This window comes from Erinaceus europaeus, chromosome 12 (genome assembly GCF_950295315.1).
Source record: "Erinaceus europaeus chromosome 12, mEriEur2.1, whole genome shotgun sequence".
In the NCBI taxonomy this organism is placed as follows: Eukaryota; Metazoa; Chordata; class Mammalia; order Eulipotyphla; family Erinaceidae; genus Erinaceus; species Erinaceus europaeus.
The window spans coordinates 13,130,422-13,144,344 of NC_080173.1; the positions used below are offsets into that span (position 1 = coordinate 13,130,422).

General features: G+C 46.6%; 1 protein-coding gene across 1 annotated transcript in view; it reads right to left on the reverse strand.

The window, feature by feature from the left end:
* The window catches only part of PRPSAP1 (phosphoribosyl pyrophosphate synthetase associated protein 1), a 44,501-nt gene extending 31,046 nt beyond the window's left edge, over positions 1–13,455 (reverse strand). Inside the window, exons 1-2 of the mRNA XM_060202816.1 lie at positions 13,027–13,455; positions 4,698–4,750 (exon numbers count right to left, since the gene is read on the reverse strand). Coding sequence (XP_060058799.1) covers positions 4,698–4,750; positions 13,027–13,196 — 223 coding nt within the window. The 5' untranslated portion in view covers positions 13,197–13,455. The remainder of the gene's footprint in view (positions 1–4,697; positions 4,751–13,026) is intronic.
* Positions 13,456–13,923: the final 468 nt, after the last annotated feature.

The following is a 13,923-nucleotide window of genomic DNA, read 5'->3' on the forward strand; positions in this document are numbered from 1 at the left end:
TTTTTTTTTTTTTTTTAAGATTTATTTAGGGTTGGGGAAATAGAATAGTAGCTGTGCAAAAAAAAAAAACTTTTCCCCCCACACCTATGGACATCTAATCTTTGACAAAGGGGCCCAGACTATTAAATGGGGAAAGCAGAATCTCTTCAACAAATGGTGTTGGAAACAATGGGTTGAAACATGCAGAAGAATGAAACTGAATCACTGTATTTCACCGAATACAAATATAAATTCCAAGTGGATCAAGGACTTGGATGTTAGACCACAAATTATCAGGTACTTAAGAGGAAAATATTGGCAGAACTCTTTTCTGCATACATTTTAAAGACATCTTCAATGAAATGAATCCAATTACAAAGAAGACTAAGGCAAGTATAAACCTATGGGACTACATCAAATTAAAAAGCTTCTTCATAGCAAAAGAAACCACTACCCAAACCAAGAGACCCCTCACAGAATGGGAGAAGATCTTTACATGCCATACATCAGACAAGAGTTTAATAACCAACATATATAAAGAGCTTGCCAGACTCAACAACAAGACAACAAATAACCCCATCCAAAAATGGGGGGAGGACATGGACAGAATATTCACCACAGAAGAGATCCAAAAGGCCGAGAAACACATGAAAAAATGCTCCAAGTCTCTGATTGTCAGAGAAATGCAAATCAAGACAACAATGAGATATCACTTCACTCCTGTGAGAATGTCATATATCAGAAAAGGTAACAGCAGCAAATGCTGGAGAGGGTGTGGGGTCAAAGGAACCCTCCTACACTGCTGGTGGGAATGTCAATTGGTCCAACCTCTGTGGAGAACAGTCTGGAGAACTCTCAGAAGGCTAGAAATGGACCTACCCTATGATCCTGCAATTCCCCTCCTGGGGATATATCCTAAGGAACCCAACACAGCCATCCAAAAAGATCTGTGTACACATATGTTCTTGGCAGCACAATTCGTAATAGCCAAAACCTGGAAGCAACCCAGGTGTCCAACAACAGATGAGTGGCTGAGCAAGTTGTGATATATATACACAATGGACTACTACTCAGCTGTAAAAAATGGTGACTTCACTGTTTTCAGCCAATCTTGGATAGACCTTGAAAAATTCATGTTAAGTGAAATAAGTCAGAAACAGAAGGATGAATATGGGATGATCTCACTCTCAGGCAGAAGTTGAGAAACAAGATTATATCGCACCGAAGTAAAAGACTCTGGGGTGGGGGTGGGTGGGCGGGTAGAATACAGGTCCAAGAAGGATGACAGAGGACCTAGTGGGGGTTGTGTTGTTAAATGGGAAACTGGGGAATGTTATACATGTAGAAACTATTATATTTACTGTTGAATGTAAAACATTAATTCCCCAATAAAGAAATTAAAAAAAAAACCTTTCATGCCTAAGACTTCAAGGTTCCAGGTTCAATCTCCAGCACCTTCATGAACCAAAGCTGAGCAGTACTCTGGCTAAAGAAAGGTAATAATACGCTGAGGAGACAGCATAACGATTATATAAAAAGCCTTTCATGCCTGAAGCACCAGGTTCACCCCCAGATCCACCATAAGCCAGAGCTGAGTAGTGTTCTGGTTAAAAAAAAATAACTTTAACAAAACAAAACAAAAATTAAAATAAAAAAAAAAGATTCCCAGTACCTTATGCAAGCAGACAGTGGCCTATGCTGTCCTTCTCTCTCTCTCTCTCTCTCTCTCTCTTTTTGCCTCCAGGGTGCCTGCACTATGAATCCATTACTCCTAGAGGCCAGTTTTCCTATTTTGTTGCCCTTGTTGTTGTTGTTCGTTGTTGCCATTGCTATTGTTGTTGGATAGTACAAAAAGAAATTGAGAGAGATTGGGAAGACAGAGAAGGGGGGAGAAAGAACTCCCATGATGCAACCCCCTCTGCAGGTGGGGAGCCAGGGGCTTGAACTGGGATCCTTAACACTGGTCCTTGGCACTTCAAGCCATGTGCCCTTAACCCACTGTGCTAGCGCCCACCCCCTTCTCTTTCTTTTTTAACTGAGTGCTCTCCCTGCTGGGCTACCTCTCGGAGTGTCTGTATAATGAAAATGTCTTGGTCATTAACAGATTCTTTTATTTCAACTATCGTTTCTGAAAAATAAAAATGTCCCATAGTTTTAAGAAAAATCAAGTAATTATGCAATCAATCATGAGGTGGTTTGGGGAGTAAAGCTGAGCCAGTTCTCTGTCTAGAGACAATTTCTAAATGCATCAAGTAAAAGGTGACCGAGTGTGGATGCTGAGGGAAGGACTCAGGTCACAACACACCTACACACATTGGAAAATGTGTATCCACAAAGCCATCTTTCCTTTCTCGAGTAATTTGCTTCAAGATTCCCAAGTATCATCATGTCTTAGTAGTGCATTTCCTCAAGCCATGTAGGCAGCAGGTAATTACACCTAAGAAGGAGCAAAGGGAGGCTGGGGAGATAGCACAGAACAGTCATCTATGCAATCAACGTTTGTGTCTGAGGCTCAGAAGTCCCAGGTTCAATCTCCAGCACCACCACAATCCAGGGCTGAGCAGTGCTCTGATTAAAAAAAAAAAAAAAAAAAAAGATAAAAAGAAGCATAGAACCATGAATGCAGGCTTTCAGCTTTGCAACAATAATCCCAAATTATCTGAGAGTTGCCTTTGCAATGACTGAAAGCATTGTAATCTGAAAGATGTGACCCCACCAGGAGATTTCTACTGCGGTCTCTGGCTATCAGCAAAACCGGGTTAACTCCCATCTAATGTTACAGTTAGTTCTCTATACAAGCCCAGACGGCAGCAGAAACAGGCGAGCAAGGTCAGCTGAATCAGCAGAGAGACCTGGTATGTGATTCAGTCGCAGAACCTAAGGTTTGTGTGGTTGTGGCCTCAGGCTCAATCCCCAGCGCCACATATGCTGGGGTAGAGCATTTGCTCTGGCTTCTTTCTTTAATTTAAAAGTACCATAAAAAATCTTAATTAAGGGGCCAGGTGGTGGCACACCTGGTTAAGAGCACATGTCACAATGCTCAAGGACCCAGGTTCAAGCCCCTGGTCCCCACCTGCTGGGGGGAAGCTTCACAAATGGTGAAGCAGGGCCGCAGGTGTCTCTGTCTCTCTAGCTCCCTCTCCCCTTCTCAATTTCTCTCTGTCTTTATGCAATAATAAATAAAGATTAATTTTTTTAATCTAAAAGAAGAAAAAAATTTATTAAGATATGAAGACTGAAAGAGGGCTTTTAATTATTTTTAATTTAGTTACTTATTTTATTCCCTTGCATCTCTAAGCCCAGGACCTTAGCAGGCCAAGTTCAGCACTCAACCCTCGAAGCCATTTCCCTGACAAGGGAAAGGGTCTCCCCACCTTCAATATTGACTTTTATTTGAGGGGTGGAGTGGGTGGGAGATTAGCTAAAGCTATACTTCGACATATGAAGTGCCAGGAATTGAACTCAGGACCTTTTGCTTTTAAATTCTGAGTTCCACCTCTACACCACCTACCAGGCTGCCTGTAAAGATTTCTATTTATTTTACATGAGCAAGAGAGGACAGGAGCGCCACTTTGTCACCTAAAATGCTGGCAGTCAGCTCAAGACCTTATGCTTTTAATTCCAATGTTCTAGCTATTCCCAGACCGCTGAAAAGGGCTTTTAGCTTTTTTTTTTTTTTGCCCTTGTTGTTTATTGTTGTAGTTATTATTGTTGTTATTGACGCTGTCGTTGTTGGATAGGAGAGAAATGGAGAGAGGAGGGGAAGACAGAGGAGGAGAGAAAGACAGACACCTGCAGGCCTGCTTCACCGCCTGTGAAGCGACTCCCCTGCAGGTGGGGAGCCGGGGGCTCGAACCGGGATCCTTATGCTGGTCCTTGTGCTTTGCGCCACATGCGCTTAACCGGCTGCACTACCGCCCGACACCTCTTTCTTTCTTTCTTTCTTTCTTTCTTTCTTTCTTTCTTTCTTTCTTTCTTTCTTTCTTTCTTCTCTCTTTTTCTGGCTATCAGGTTATTGTTGGGGCTCAGTATTTACAGGACTTCACTACTTCTGGTAGCCCCCTCTTTTTTTCTTTTTCTTTCTGACAGAAGCTGAGAAAGAGGAGAGACAGAGAAAGGGGAAGCACCTGGAGCTCTGCTCTGCCATCGTGACGCGCTCCCCATGGACCATGGAGGTGGCGGCCATGGGGCTGAACCCAGGTCCTGGAGCATAGCAACATGTGCGTTCTCTGGGTGTGCCAGCACCTGACCCCACCCTGATTATTCCTATGCTATTTGATGGCCTGATGAGACAGATAAACCCAACAAGCATTTATCAAATACAGCCCAGTACAGATAATATATACAGAGAGATTGTATATCTCTTTTATTCAAAGATAGTAGGATTTTGTATTAATTTAGATTGAAAAAAAAAAAATTAAGGAGTAAAACAAAGAAACTCTGTTAAAGAGGGAAATGGTGGTCCCGGAGGTGGCGCAGTGGATAAAGCATTGGACCTTCAAGCATGAGGTCCTGAGTTCAATCCCCAGCAGCACATGTACCAGGGTTATGTCTGTTCTTTCTCTACTATCTTTCTCATTAATAAACAAAATCCTAAAAAAAAAAAAGAGGAAAGTGTTGGTGTTAGACATAAGTAACGTCTGCCTTTTAAAAACATGCCAGCTCACTACACATACATTAGAGAACCATGGATGTTTAAAAATAATCTTTCAGTGTACCTCCATTGGTCTCCTGATACACCACGGACTTCCCCAATTCAGCACCAAGACGCCTGTAAAAGAAAAAAAAATTATTAGTGTACTGCACCAAAGTAAGACTCTTGGGGGCTGGGGGGGGTTTCAGATCCTGGAACATGATGGCAGAGAAGGACCTAGTGGGGGTTGTATTGTTATGTGGAAATGTTATGCATGTACAAACTATTGTATTTGACTGCCAACTGTAAACCACTGCACCCCAATAATTTAAAAAAAAAAAAAAAAAAAAGAACGTTATTATTTTGGGCCAGAGAGACAGCCTAATAGTTCTGCAAAAGACTCAGGCCTAAGGCTTTCCGGTCCTGGGTTCAATCCCCAGTACCACAAACCAAAGCTGAGCAGTGCACTCTCTCATTGCATCTCTTTCATTAAAATATATGAGGATGTTTGGTCCGGGAGGTGGCGCAGTGGATAAAATGTTGGTCTCTCAAACACGAGGTCCTGAGTTCAATCCCTGGCAGCACATGGACCTGAGTGATGTCTGGTTCTTTCTCTCTCTTCTATCCCTCTCAGTAATAAATAAATAAAATATTTCTTAAAATAAATGATACAAATTAATATATTAATTTGTATCATTTATTTTTTTAAATATGGAGGGGAGAAGGAGGGTGGGGGAACCAGCATAATGGTTCTGCAAAGAGATTTTCATGCCTGAGGCTCCCTCCAAAGTCCCAGGTTCAATCCCCTCCACCACAAGCCAAAGCTGAGCCGTGCTCTGGTAAAATAAAAATGAACACAAAACGAACGCACCAGTGGGAGGGAGGAAGGAAGTTCTTATCCTTAAAAACTCCAGTCCAGGCCACTGAAATAGTTCAACTTAGTGTGCTGCTTTGCTAATTACACAACCCAGGTTTGAGGGGGGCCCCACACTGAAGGAGGGAGGCTTCAACGCTGTGGTTTCTTTCTTCTTCTTCTTTAATATTTTACTTATTATTACAGAGACCGAGAGAAATTGAGAGAAGAGGGAGAAATAGAGTGGGAGAGAGACAGAGACGCCTGCAGCCCTGCTTAACCACTTGGGAAGCTTTCCTCCTGCAGGTGGGGGCCAGGGTCTTGAACCTGGGTCCTTGCACACTGTAATGTGTGTGCTTAACCAGCTGCGCCACCACCACCTGGCCCCTATGCTGTGATTTCTTACACACACACACACACACACACACACACTCTCTCTCTCTCTCTCTCTCTGCCTGTCTCGATCTAACAAAATAAAATTAAATTAAAATAACCCCTATTCATGTGAATATGTTTAACAAGAATACAAAAAAATAATAACATAAAAAAATAAAATAGCTAGACAGGTACTTTTCCAAAAAGCACAACTTAGAATCTTTAAATTATTAAGAACAGTGGCTAGGAAGGAGGTTCAGTGTGTCAAGAGTAGGATGGGCCCTACTCAATACCCAGCACCAAATATACCAGAGTGATATCCTGGCTGTCTCTTTCTCTCTTTTTTCACATTTATATGTTTGTTTATTTATTTATGAGAAAGATAGGAGAGAGAGAAAGAAGCAGATATCACTCTGGTACATGTGCTACCAGGGACTGAACTCAGGACTTTAAGCTTGAGAATCCAATGCTTTATCCACTGCATTACCTCCCAGACCACGTCTCTTTCTCTAAAAATTAGATCAACAGATGTTTTTTAAATCCTTTCAAAAGTCCTTTATTATTGTTGTTGTTGTTAATGATGTTGTTGTTGTTGGATAGGACAGAGAGAAATGGAGAGAGATGGGGAAGACAGAGAAGGGGAGAGAAAGACAGACACCTGCAGACCTGCTTCACCGCCTGTGAAGCGACTTCCCTGCAGGTGGGTAGCCGGGGGCTTGAACCAGGATCCTTACACCGGTCCTTGTGCTTTGCGCCATGTGCGCTTAACCTGCTGCACCACCGCGGACTCCCTCAAAAGTCCTTTTAAGATTCTTTAAAACCCTGCCATCACTCCACCACAGCAGTGCTCACTCACTCATCTCACAAACTTAACTGAGAAGAGCCTACAATCAAAGCTTAATTAATGCCTAGTTTGTCTTTAAAATAAAATCTTGGAAATCATTCCCAAACAAGTAACTAATTGCTAGCAATAATTAACATACACACTGGCAGGAGGTCAATGTTTTAACTGTTAAAAGCAATATAGGCTCAGTGTCGTTACCTAAATGTTTACACCCTAGTTAGAACCCAGTGTAGAAAGCCAGTTATGAAATAATGAGGGAAATATGAACAAGTGTAGATACCAGATGACAGTCAGGAATTGATGATACTATAGCTTCTACTGTATTTTTTTTATCAGTCAGCATTACTATTTTACTAGTGAAATTATGTGATGTAGGAACATAATCTTTTAAAAATATTATTTAGATTTTTTAAATTTAATTAGTATTTATTCAGGAAGAGCGTAATGGTTATGCAAAGAAACTGTCAACCCAGAGGCTCCAAAGTTCCAGGTTCAATTCCCCATCGCACCACAATAAGCAAGAGCAGAGCAGAATAGAATCTTTAAAAACGGGTTGGGGTGGACGGACCAGGAGATAACCCACCCAGCAGAGTGCATGTCTTCTCACCTGTGAGGTGCTGGATGTCAGCCCTAGCACCCAGGACATTACATGAATAGTGGAATGGTGTTGGTGTCTGTCTCCTCTCCCTCCCTCTCAAACAAATAAAGAATAAAACTGTAGGCCTGGTGCAGCCTAAGCGGTTGGCCACACAATAGTTTCATGTATATGAGGGCCGAGGATCACCCTCCTGCGTGGCATAAAAGCCTCCAGGGCTGCGGAGGTGGCCCAGTGGTGAAGCACTTGCCTTCCATGCACTGGGTCTTGGGTTTGATCCCCAACCTACCACAGGAGCACTATGGAAAACAGAACTTCATGGCTGGTAGAGTCTCTGACTCTTGTCTCTAAAAATACAGAGAGAATAAAATATTGGCTGGGTGGTGGCGCACCTGGTTGAGCACACTTGTCACAATGGACAAGGACTGGAGTTCAAGCCCCTAGTTCTCACTTGCAGGGGAACGGCTCTCAAGTGCTGAAGCACGGCTTCCAGTGTCTGTCTGTCTCTTTCCCTCTCTATCTCCCTCTCCCCTCTTGATTTCTCTCTATATAAGAAATAAATAATATTACTATATATTTTTTCAGCCAAAAAAAAGTTGAGGTATGCATGGAATATAAAACAAGTAAAATTGGGGGCTGGGAGGTAGTGCAGTGGGTTAAGCGCACATGGCGTGAAGCCCAAGGACCCGGCCTAAGGATCCTGGTTCGAGCCTTTGGCTCCCCACCTGCAGGGGGGTCACTTCACAAGCGGTGAAGCAGGTCTATCTCCCCCCTCCATCTTCTCTCTTAATTTCTCTCTGTCCTATCCGCCACCAACAACAGCAAGGGCAACAATAACAACAGCAAGGGCAACAAAGTGGGAAAAATAGCCTCCAGGAGCAGTGGGCCAGCAATAACCCTGGAAGCAAAAATAAATAAATAAATAAATGAACAAGCAAAATTAAGAGAGTGAGTGAAGTAGGAAAACTACAAGAAGGATAAAGGGGGTAATTATACATACGGGGGGGGGGGGGGGGGTTATTGCACCAAACGCACCAAACTTTTTTTTTAGTGATTAAAGTGCATGATCAGGAAGGTCTGAAAACCTATTTGGAGTTAAAAGTCCAAAGGACACATGGTAACAAAACACCACAGTCTCCGAGGTATCTAATCTAGTGATCTTAGAAGTTTAGTAGTAAAATCCTTCTTAAAAATAAGATCTTAGTTGGGCTGGGGAGGAAGCATGATGATTATGCAAAAGGACTTTCATGCCCCTGACTCTGAGATTCCAGGTTCAGTCCCCACCACAACCATAAGCCAGAGCTGAGCAGCGCTCTCTTTGGTCCCCTTCTCTCGCACACTGAATAAAAGTTTAAAATCTTTCAAATAAATAAAATCTTACTTAGCATATGAAAATAGACACGGGAAGAATTTACAAATATCTAGCACTTACAGTAAGTAACTTAGTCCTTCTGTGGGGCCAGGCAGTAGCACACCTGGTTGAGTGTGTATATTAACCATGCACAAGGACCAGGGGGGGTCTGAGACCCTGGTCCCCACCTTCCAGGGGATAACTTCAGGAGTGATGAAGCAGTGATACAAGTGTCTGTCTCTCCTTCTCTATCTCCCTTTCCCCTCAACTTTTCTCTGCCTCTGTTCAATAAATAAATATTTTAAACTTTTTAAAATTTATTATCTTTATTTATTTATTGGATAGAGACAAGCCAGAAATCAAGAGGCAATATGGGGTGATAGACAGGGAGAGACACCACCCGGCCCTCAATAAATATTTTTTAAAAAACACATTTAGAAAAGCTTTTCTGAAATGAAGCAAGGAAGACTAATATAAAAACAAAAACGCAGAAGAATTAATGTCTTCAGGGGCCAGGTGGTGGCGCACCTGGTTGAGTGCACATGTTACAGTGCTCAAGGACCTGGGTTCAAGCCCCTGGTCCCCACTTGCAGGGAAAGCTTCACAAGTGGTGAAGCAGAGCTGCAGGTGTCTCTCTGTCTCTCTCCCTCTCTATCTCCCCCTTCCTCTCAATTTCTGCCTATCTCTACCTAATAAATAAAGATAATAAAACATTTAAAAAAAAAGAATTAATGTATTCAATGTGTCCTCCTTTCAGAAAGGTGCATGTGTGGTAAATCTAACCCAAAGTAAATGCAAACTTCATATGTGAAGCTACTATTGGGCAGGGGGTAGATAGCATAATGGTTATGCAGACTCTCAAGCCTGAGGCTCCAAAGTCCCAGGTTCAACCCCCACACCACCACAAACCAGAGCTGAGCAGTGCTCTGATAAAAATAAACAAACGAGGGAGTCGGGCTGTAGCACAGCGGGTTAAGCGCAGGTGGCGCAAAGCACAAGGACCGGCATAAGGATCCCGGTTCGAACCCCGGCTCCCCACCTGCAGGGGAGTCGCTTCACAGGCGGTGAAGCAGGTCTGCAGGTGTCTGTCTTTCTCTCCTCCTCTCTGTCTTCCCCTCCTCTCTCCATTTCTCTCTGTCCTATCCAATAACGACTACAACAACAAAACAAGGGCAACAAAAGGGAATAAATAAATAAAATAAAATAAATAAAAAATTAAAAAATAAATAAATAAACAAACGAATAAAGCAAGCTAGTATTTTAGTTGGTCTTAAAACAGACCAATAATCAAGGAGAAGAAATATAAACTAGGGGGTAGCCTGCAAAATAATTTTTTTAAGATCTTTTTTTTCATTTTTTATATTTATTTATTCCCTTTGTTGTCTTTGTTTTATTGTTGTAGTTATTACTGATGTTGTTGTTGGCTAGGACAGAGAGAAATGGAGAGAGAAGACAGAGGGGGAGAGAAAGACAGACACCTGCAGACCTGCTTCACAGCGACTCCCCTGCAGGTGGGGAGCTGGGGGCTCAAACCGGGATCCTTAGGCCGGTCCTTGCGCTTCGTGCATGTGCGCTTAACCCGCTGCGCTACCGCCTGACTCCCAGTTTTTTTTTTATACTCATCTACGAACTAAAACTCCAGCTAGGAAGAAAATAGGAATTACTGAGGAGCTATGACTCTTTCTTCTGTATTTTCACCTCTATTTTCATGGTTCTTCTTTCCTGTGGTGCCAGAGCTGCACCCAGGTGTGGTACTGCTGATCATCCGATTTCCTACTCCTCCTCCCACCCCCACCCCCTTTACTGAGCCTGAGAGAGGAGAGAGGCCACACCAGCACAGCGCCATCCAAGGACCATCAGAGGAGCTCCCCTGTGCCAGGGCTGGGATCCCAGGCCTCACAAAGACCAACGACTGCACACTAACAGGTGAGCTAGCTATCCCCTCACCCCTCAGCTAGAATTTTAAGACATATTAACGCAATTATTTGTCAACTCTGAAAAGTTCTCTCGAAACCTCTTAATTGTTTCAAATGTGAAGCTGACTTTAAACATTAAGAGACCAGGGAGATAGCTCAATGTGTTAGATCTGGCCGCCCGAGGCCCCCAGTTGTCCCAGATTCAATCCCCAGCACCACCATAAACAAGAGCTGAGCTCTGATATCCCCCTCTCCCTCCCTCTCGTCATAAAAACAAGCAAATGCTGAAATACAAGCTATTCATTTTCTGCCTTGTATTTGTAACAAGTTTATCTAAAAAGAGCTCCCAAGGCTGCCTTTATACTAGGGCTCTGAAGTCTCCAAAAGACCAAACTGGGAAGAGGCCAAGAAGTAAGAGGGACCTATGTCCAGAGGGCCACTGTGAGCACTCCCTCTGCTCACTGCTTGACATAAACTATTTTGTTCATGCTCACAATACTCTCGCCGGATGGACAAAATCAACCCTACTTGATAAAAGAAGCTGAAGAAAATGAAAGTCACTTGTCACGTGTAACAGAGCTAGTAAGTGACTTCTCGTTGAGTTGGGGGACTCCAAAAGCCAAGTTTCTCTGGGTGGAAGAAGAGGAAAAGAAAGAAAAGCAGGGGACAGGTAGTCTGAGAGGTGACACAGTAGATAAAGCTTTGGACTCTCCAGCATGAGGTCCTGAGTTCGATACCTGGAAGCACATGTACCAGAATATGTTTCTCTCTCCTCCTATACCTTTCATTAATCAGTTTATTAGTGGTCTGGGAGATGGCTGAGTGTATAAAGCTCTGAACTCTCAGGCATGAGGTCCTGAGTTCAAGCCCCAGCAGCATGTGTACCAAGGTGATATCTGGTTCTTTCTCTCTCCTTCTTTTTTATTTTCCTTCTTTCTTTTTTTTAAAAAGTAAATTAATTTGAAAAAAAGAGAAGGAAAACAAAAGGGTAGGGAGAGATAGCATAATGGTTATGCAAAAAGATTTCTGTGCCTGAGGCTTCAAAGTCTCAGGTTCAATCCCCGGCACCACCATAATAAACCAGAGCTGAGCAGTGCTCTGGTAAATAAAAGAAGGGGGCCGAGCTGTAGCACAAAAAGGCTAAGCTCACATGCTACAAAGCGCAAGGACCAGCCTAAGGATGCCGGTTCCAGCCCCCAGCTCCCCACCTGCAGGGGAGTTGCCTCACAAGCTGTGAAGCAGGTCTGCAGGTGTCTGTCTTTCAACAACAGCAACGGCAATGGCAACAATAACAAGAGCAACAAAATAAGGAAAATGGCCTCCAGGAGCAGTGGATTCATAGTTAAGGCACCAAGCCCCAGTGATAACCCTGGAGGCAAAAAAAAAAAAAAAAAAAAAAAAGGCCAAGAACTCCCTTTAAACAACTGCTGGAGCCTGATGTTAATTCGCAAAATGCAGCTACTCTCACCTGCCTCCCTGCGTGGCCATGCTAGGGCCCCAGAGGACAGTTTTGCGTCTTCCCACCTGTCACCCACGGCACCTTGGATATCAGGGTGTCCGTCCACCTGGAAGGCCACCCCACACCTGGCACGCCGGTCTGCTTCGGTGCTTAGATGAACAGAGGCTTCTTGGAAAGCCCAGGACCAGAATCGCAGGAAACTCCTGTTCCGGGGTGGCCAGTCGACCCCGAACCCCCTCCCTGAGTCACTCACTTGGGGTGCGGGTGGGGTGTCGTTCCTGTGGTCTTAGTATCTAGGGGGAGAAGGGGGTGTTGACCCCTTCTCAGCTGCAAAATCAGGGGTGCTGGGGGAGTGCCCCGCCTTCAGTCCCCTCCAAGTATGCGACTAGCTCTGAAAAAGCAGAACTGGGGGACTCTCTGCCCCTGGGTGCGGGAGGGAGGGGGAATCGGTCAGGTGGGGGGGGGACCCGGCCAGGTGTGGGGGACCCGGCCAGGTGCGGGGGACCGGCCAGGTGTGGGGGACCCGGCCAGGTGCGGGGGACCGGCCAGGTGTTGGGGACCCGGTCAGGTGGGGGCGAGCCAGCCAGGTGTGGGGGACCCGGCCAGGTGTGGGGGGACCCGGCCAGGTGTGGGGGGACCCGGCCAGTGTAGGGGGGACCCAGCCAGGTGTGGGGGCGACCCGGCCAGGTGTGGGGGGACCCGGCCAGGTGTGGGGGGACCCGGCCAGTGTAGGGGGGACCCGGCCAGGTGGGGGCGGCCCGGCCAGGTGTGGGGGGACCCGGCCAGTGTAGGGGGGACCCGGCCAGGTGTGGGGGGACCCGGCCAGGTGTGGGGGGACCCGGCCAGGTGTGGGGGGACCCGGCCAGGTGGGGGCGACCCAGCCAGGTGTGGGGGGACCCGGCCAGGTGTGGGGGGACCCGGCCGGGCGTGGGGGCATGGGGACTGGAGGCCCGCGATGGGTGGGTGGGCTGGTGGCTGGTGGTCCCTCCCGCCCCCGCCCCCGCCCCGCCGGGCCCCTTACTCGGTGATGCGCTTGGCCAGCTCGGTGCAGGCGGCCGTGGAGTTGGCCGAGAAGACCCGGTAGCCGGTGCGGGCGGCGTTCATGGCCGGGGCGGCGGCGGGGCGCGCTCGCGGGGTGCGGAAGGCCGAGCGCACGGAGAGCGGGGGCAGCAGCAGCAGCCTCCTGGGCATCGTCCGGCCCGCGGCGCGGTTACAGGCGGCCCGCGCAGGGCTGCACCGGGAGCCGCTCCGGCCGCGAGGCCCGCGGGCACGGCCGGGGTGACGGGGTGCCCAGAAGCCGCGCGCAGGAGGAGGGAGCACGGAGACCCCCACCACCGTCGCGCTCGGGCCACCGAAGACCCGGCTCCGCACGCTCCGCACGACGTGCACCGCAGCCACCTCCAGCCCGGGCGAGGCCGCCGCCCCCTCCGGCCATCCGAGATCCGCGGGCTAGAGCGGCCGCATAACCGCCATCTCAGGTGAGGGCAGGGTGGTGGGCGACCCTCTAAGGACCTGTTCTTCCAAAAGAAGCATCAAGGCTTGGCTCCACTGCTCGTTTTTGTCGCTCCCACAGGAGCTCCTTTGCTCTTACATTGCTTGAGAGGTGCAACCTACCTTGGTCCCAGCCGAGTTGGTTTGCAGGTATGTCCAACTTTTTCTGCCAGGACTCAAAATGTCGGCCTCCCATGAGGCTGACTATCTAGCTCCGTGCCTCTATGGTGAGGCTGCGCGCATGCGCTCCTGACGTCTGCGCCCAGCCGGGATGGGTTCAAAAGGGGAAGGCGGGGTTATTGCCTTCTGGCGGCCTGCAATATCAAAATTCCCCAAACGGGATACACTCGCTTTATCTTCCTTCCTTCCTTCCTTCCTTCCTTCCTTCCTTCCTTCCTTCCTTCCTTCCTTCCTTCCTTCCTTCCTT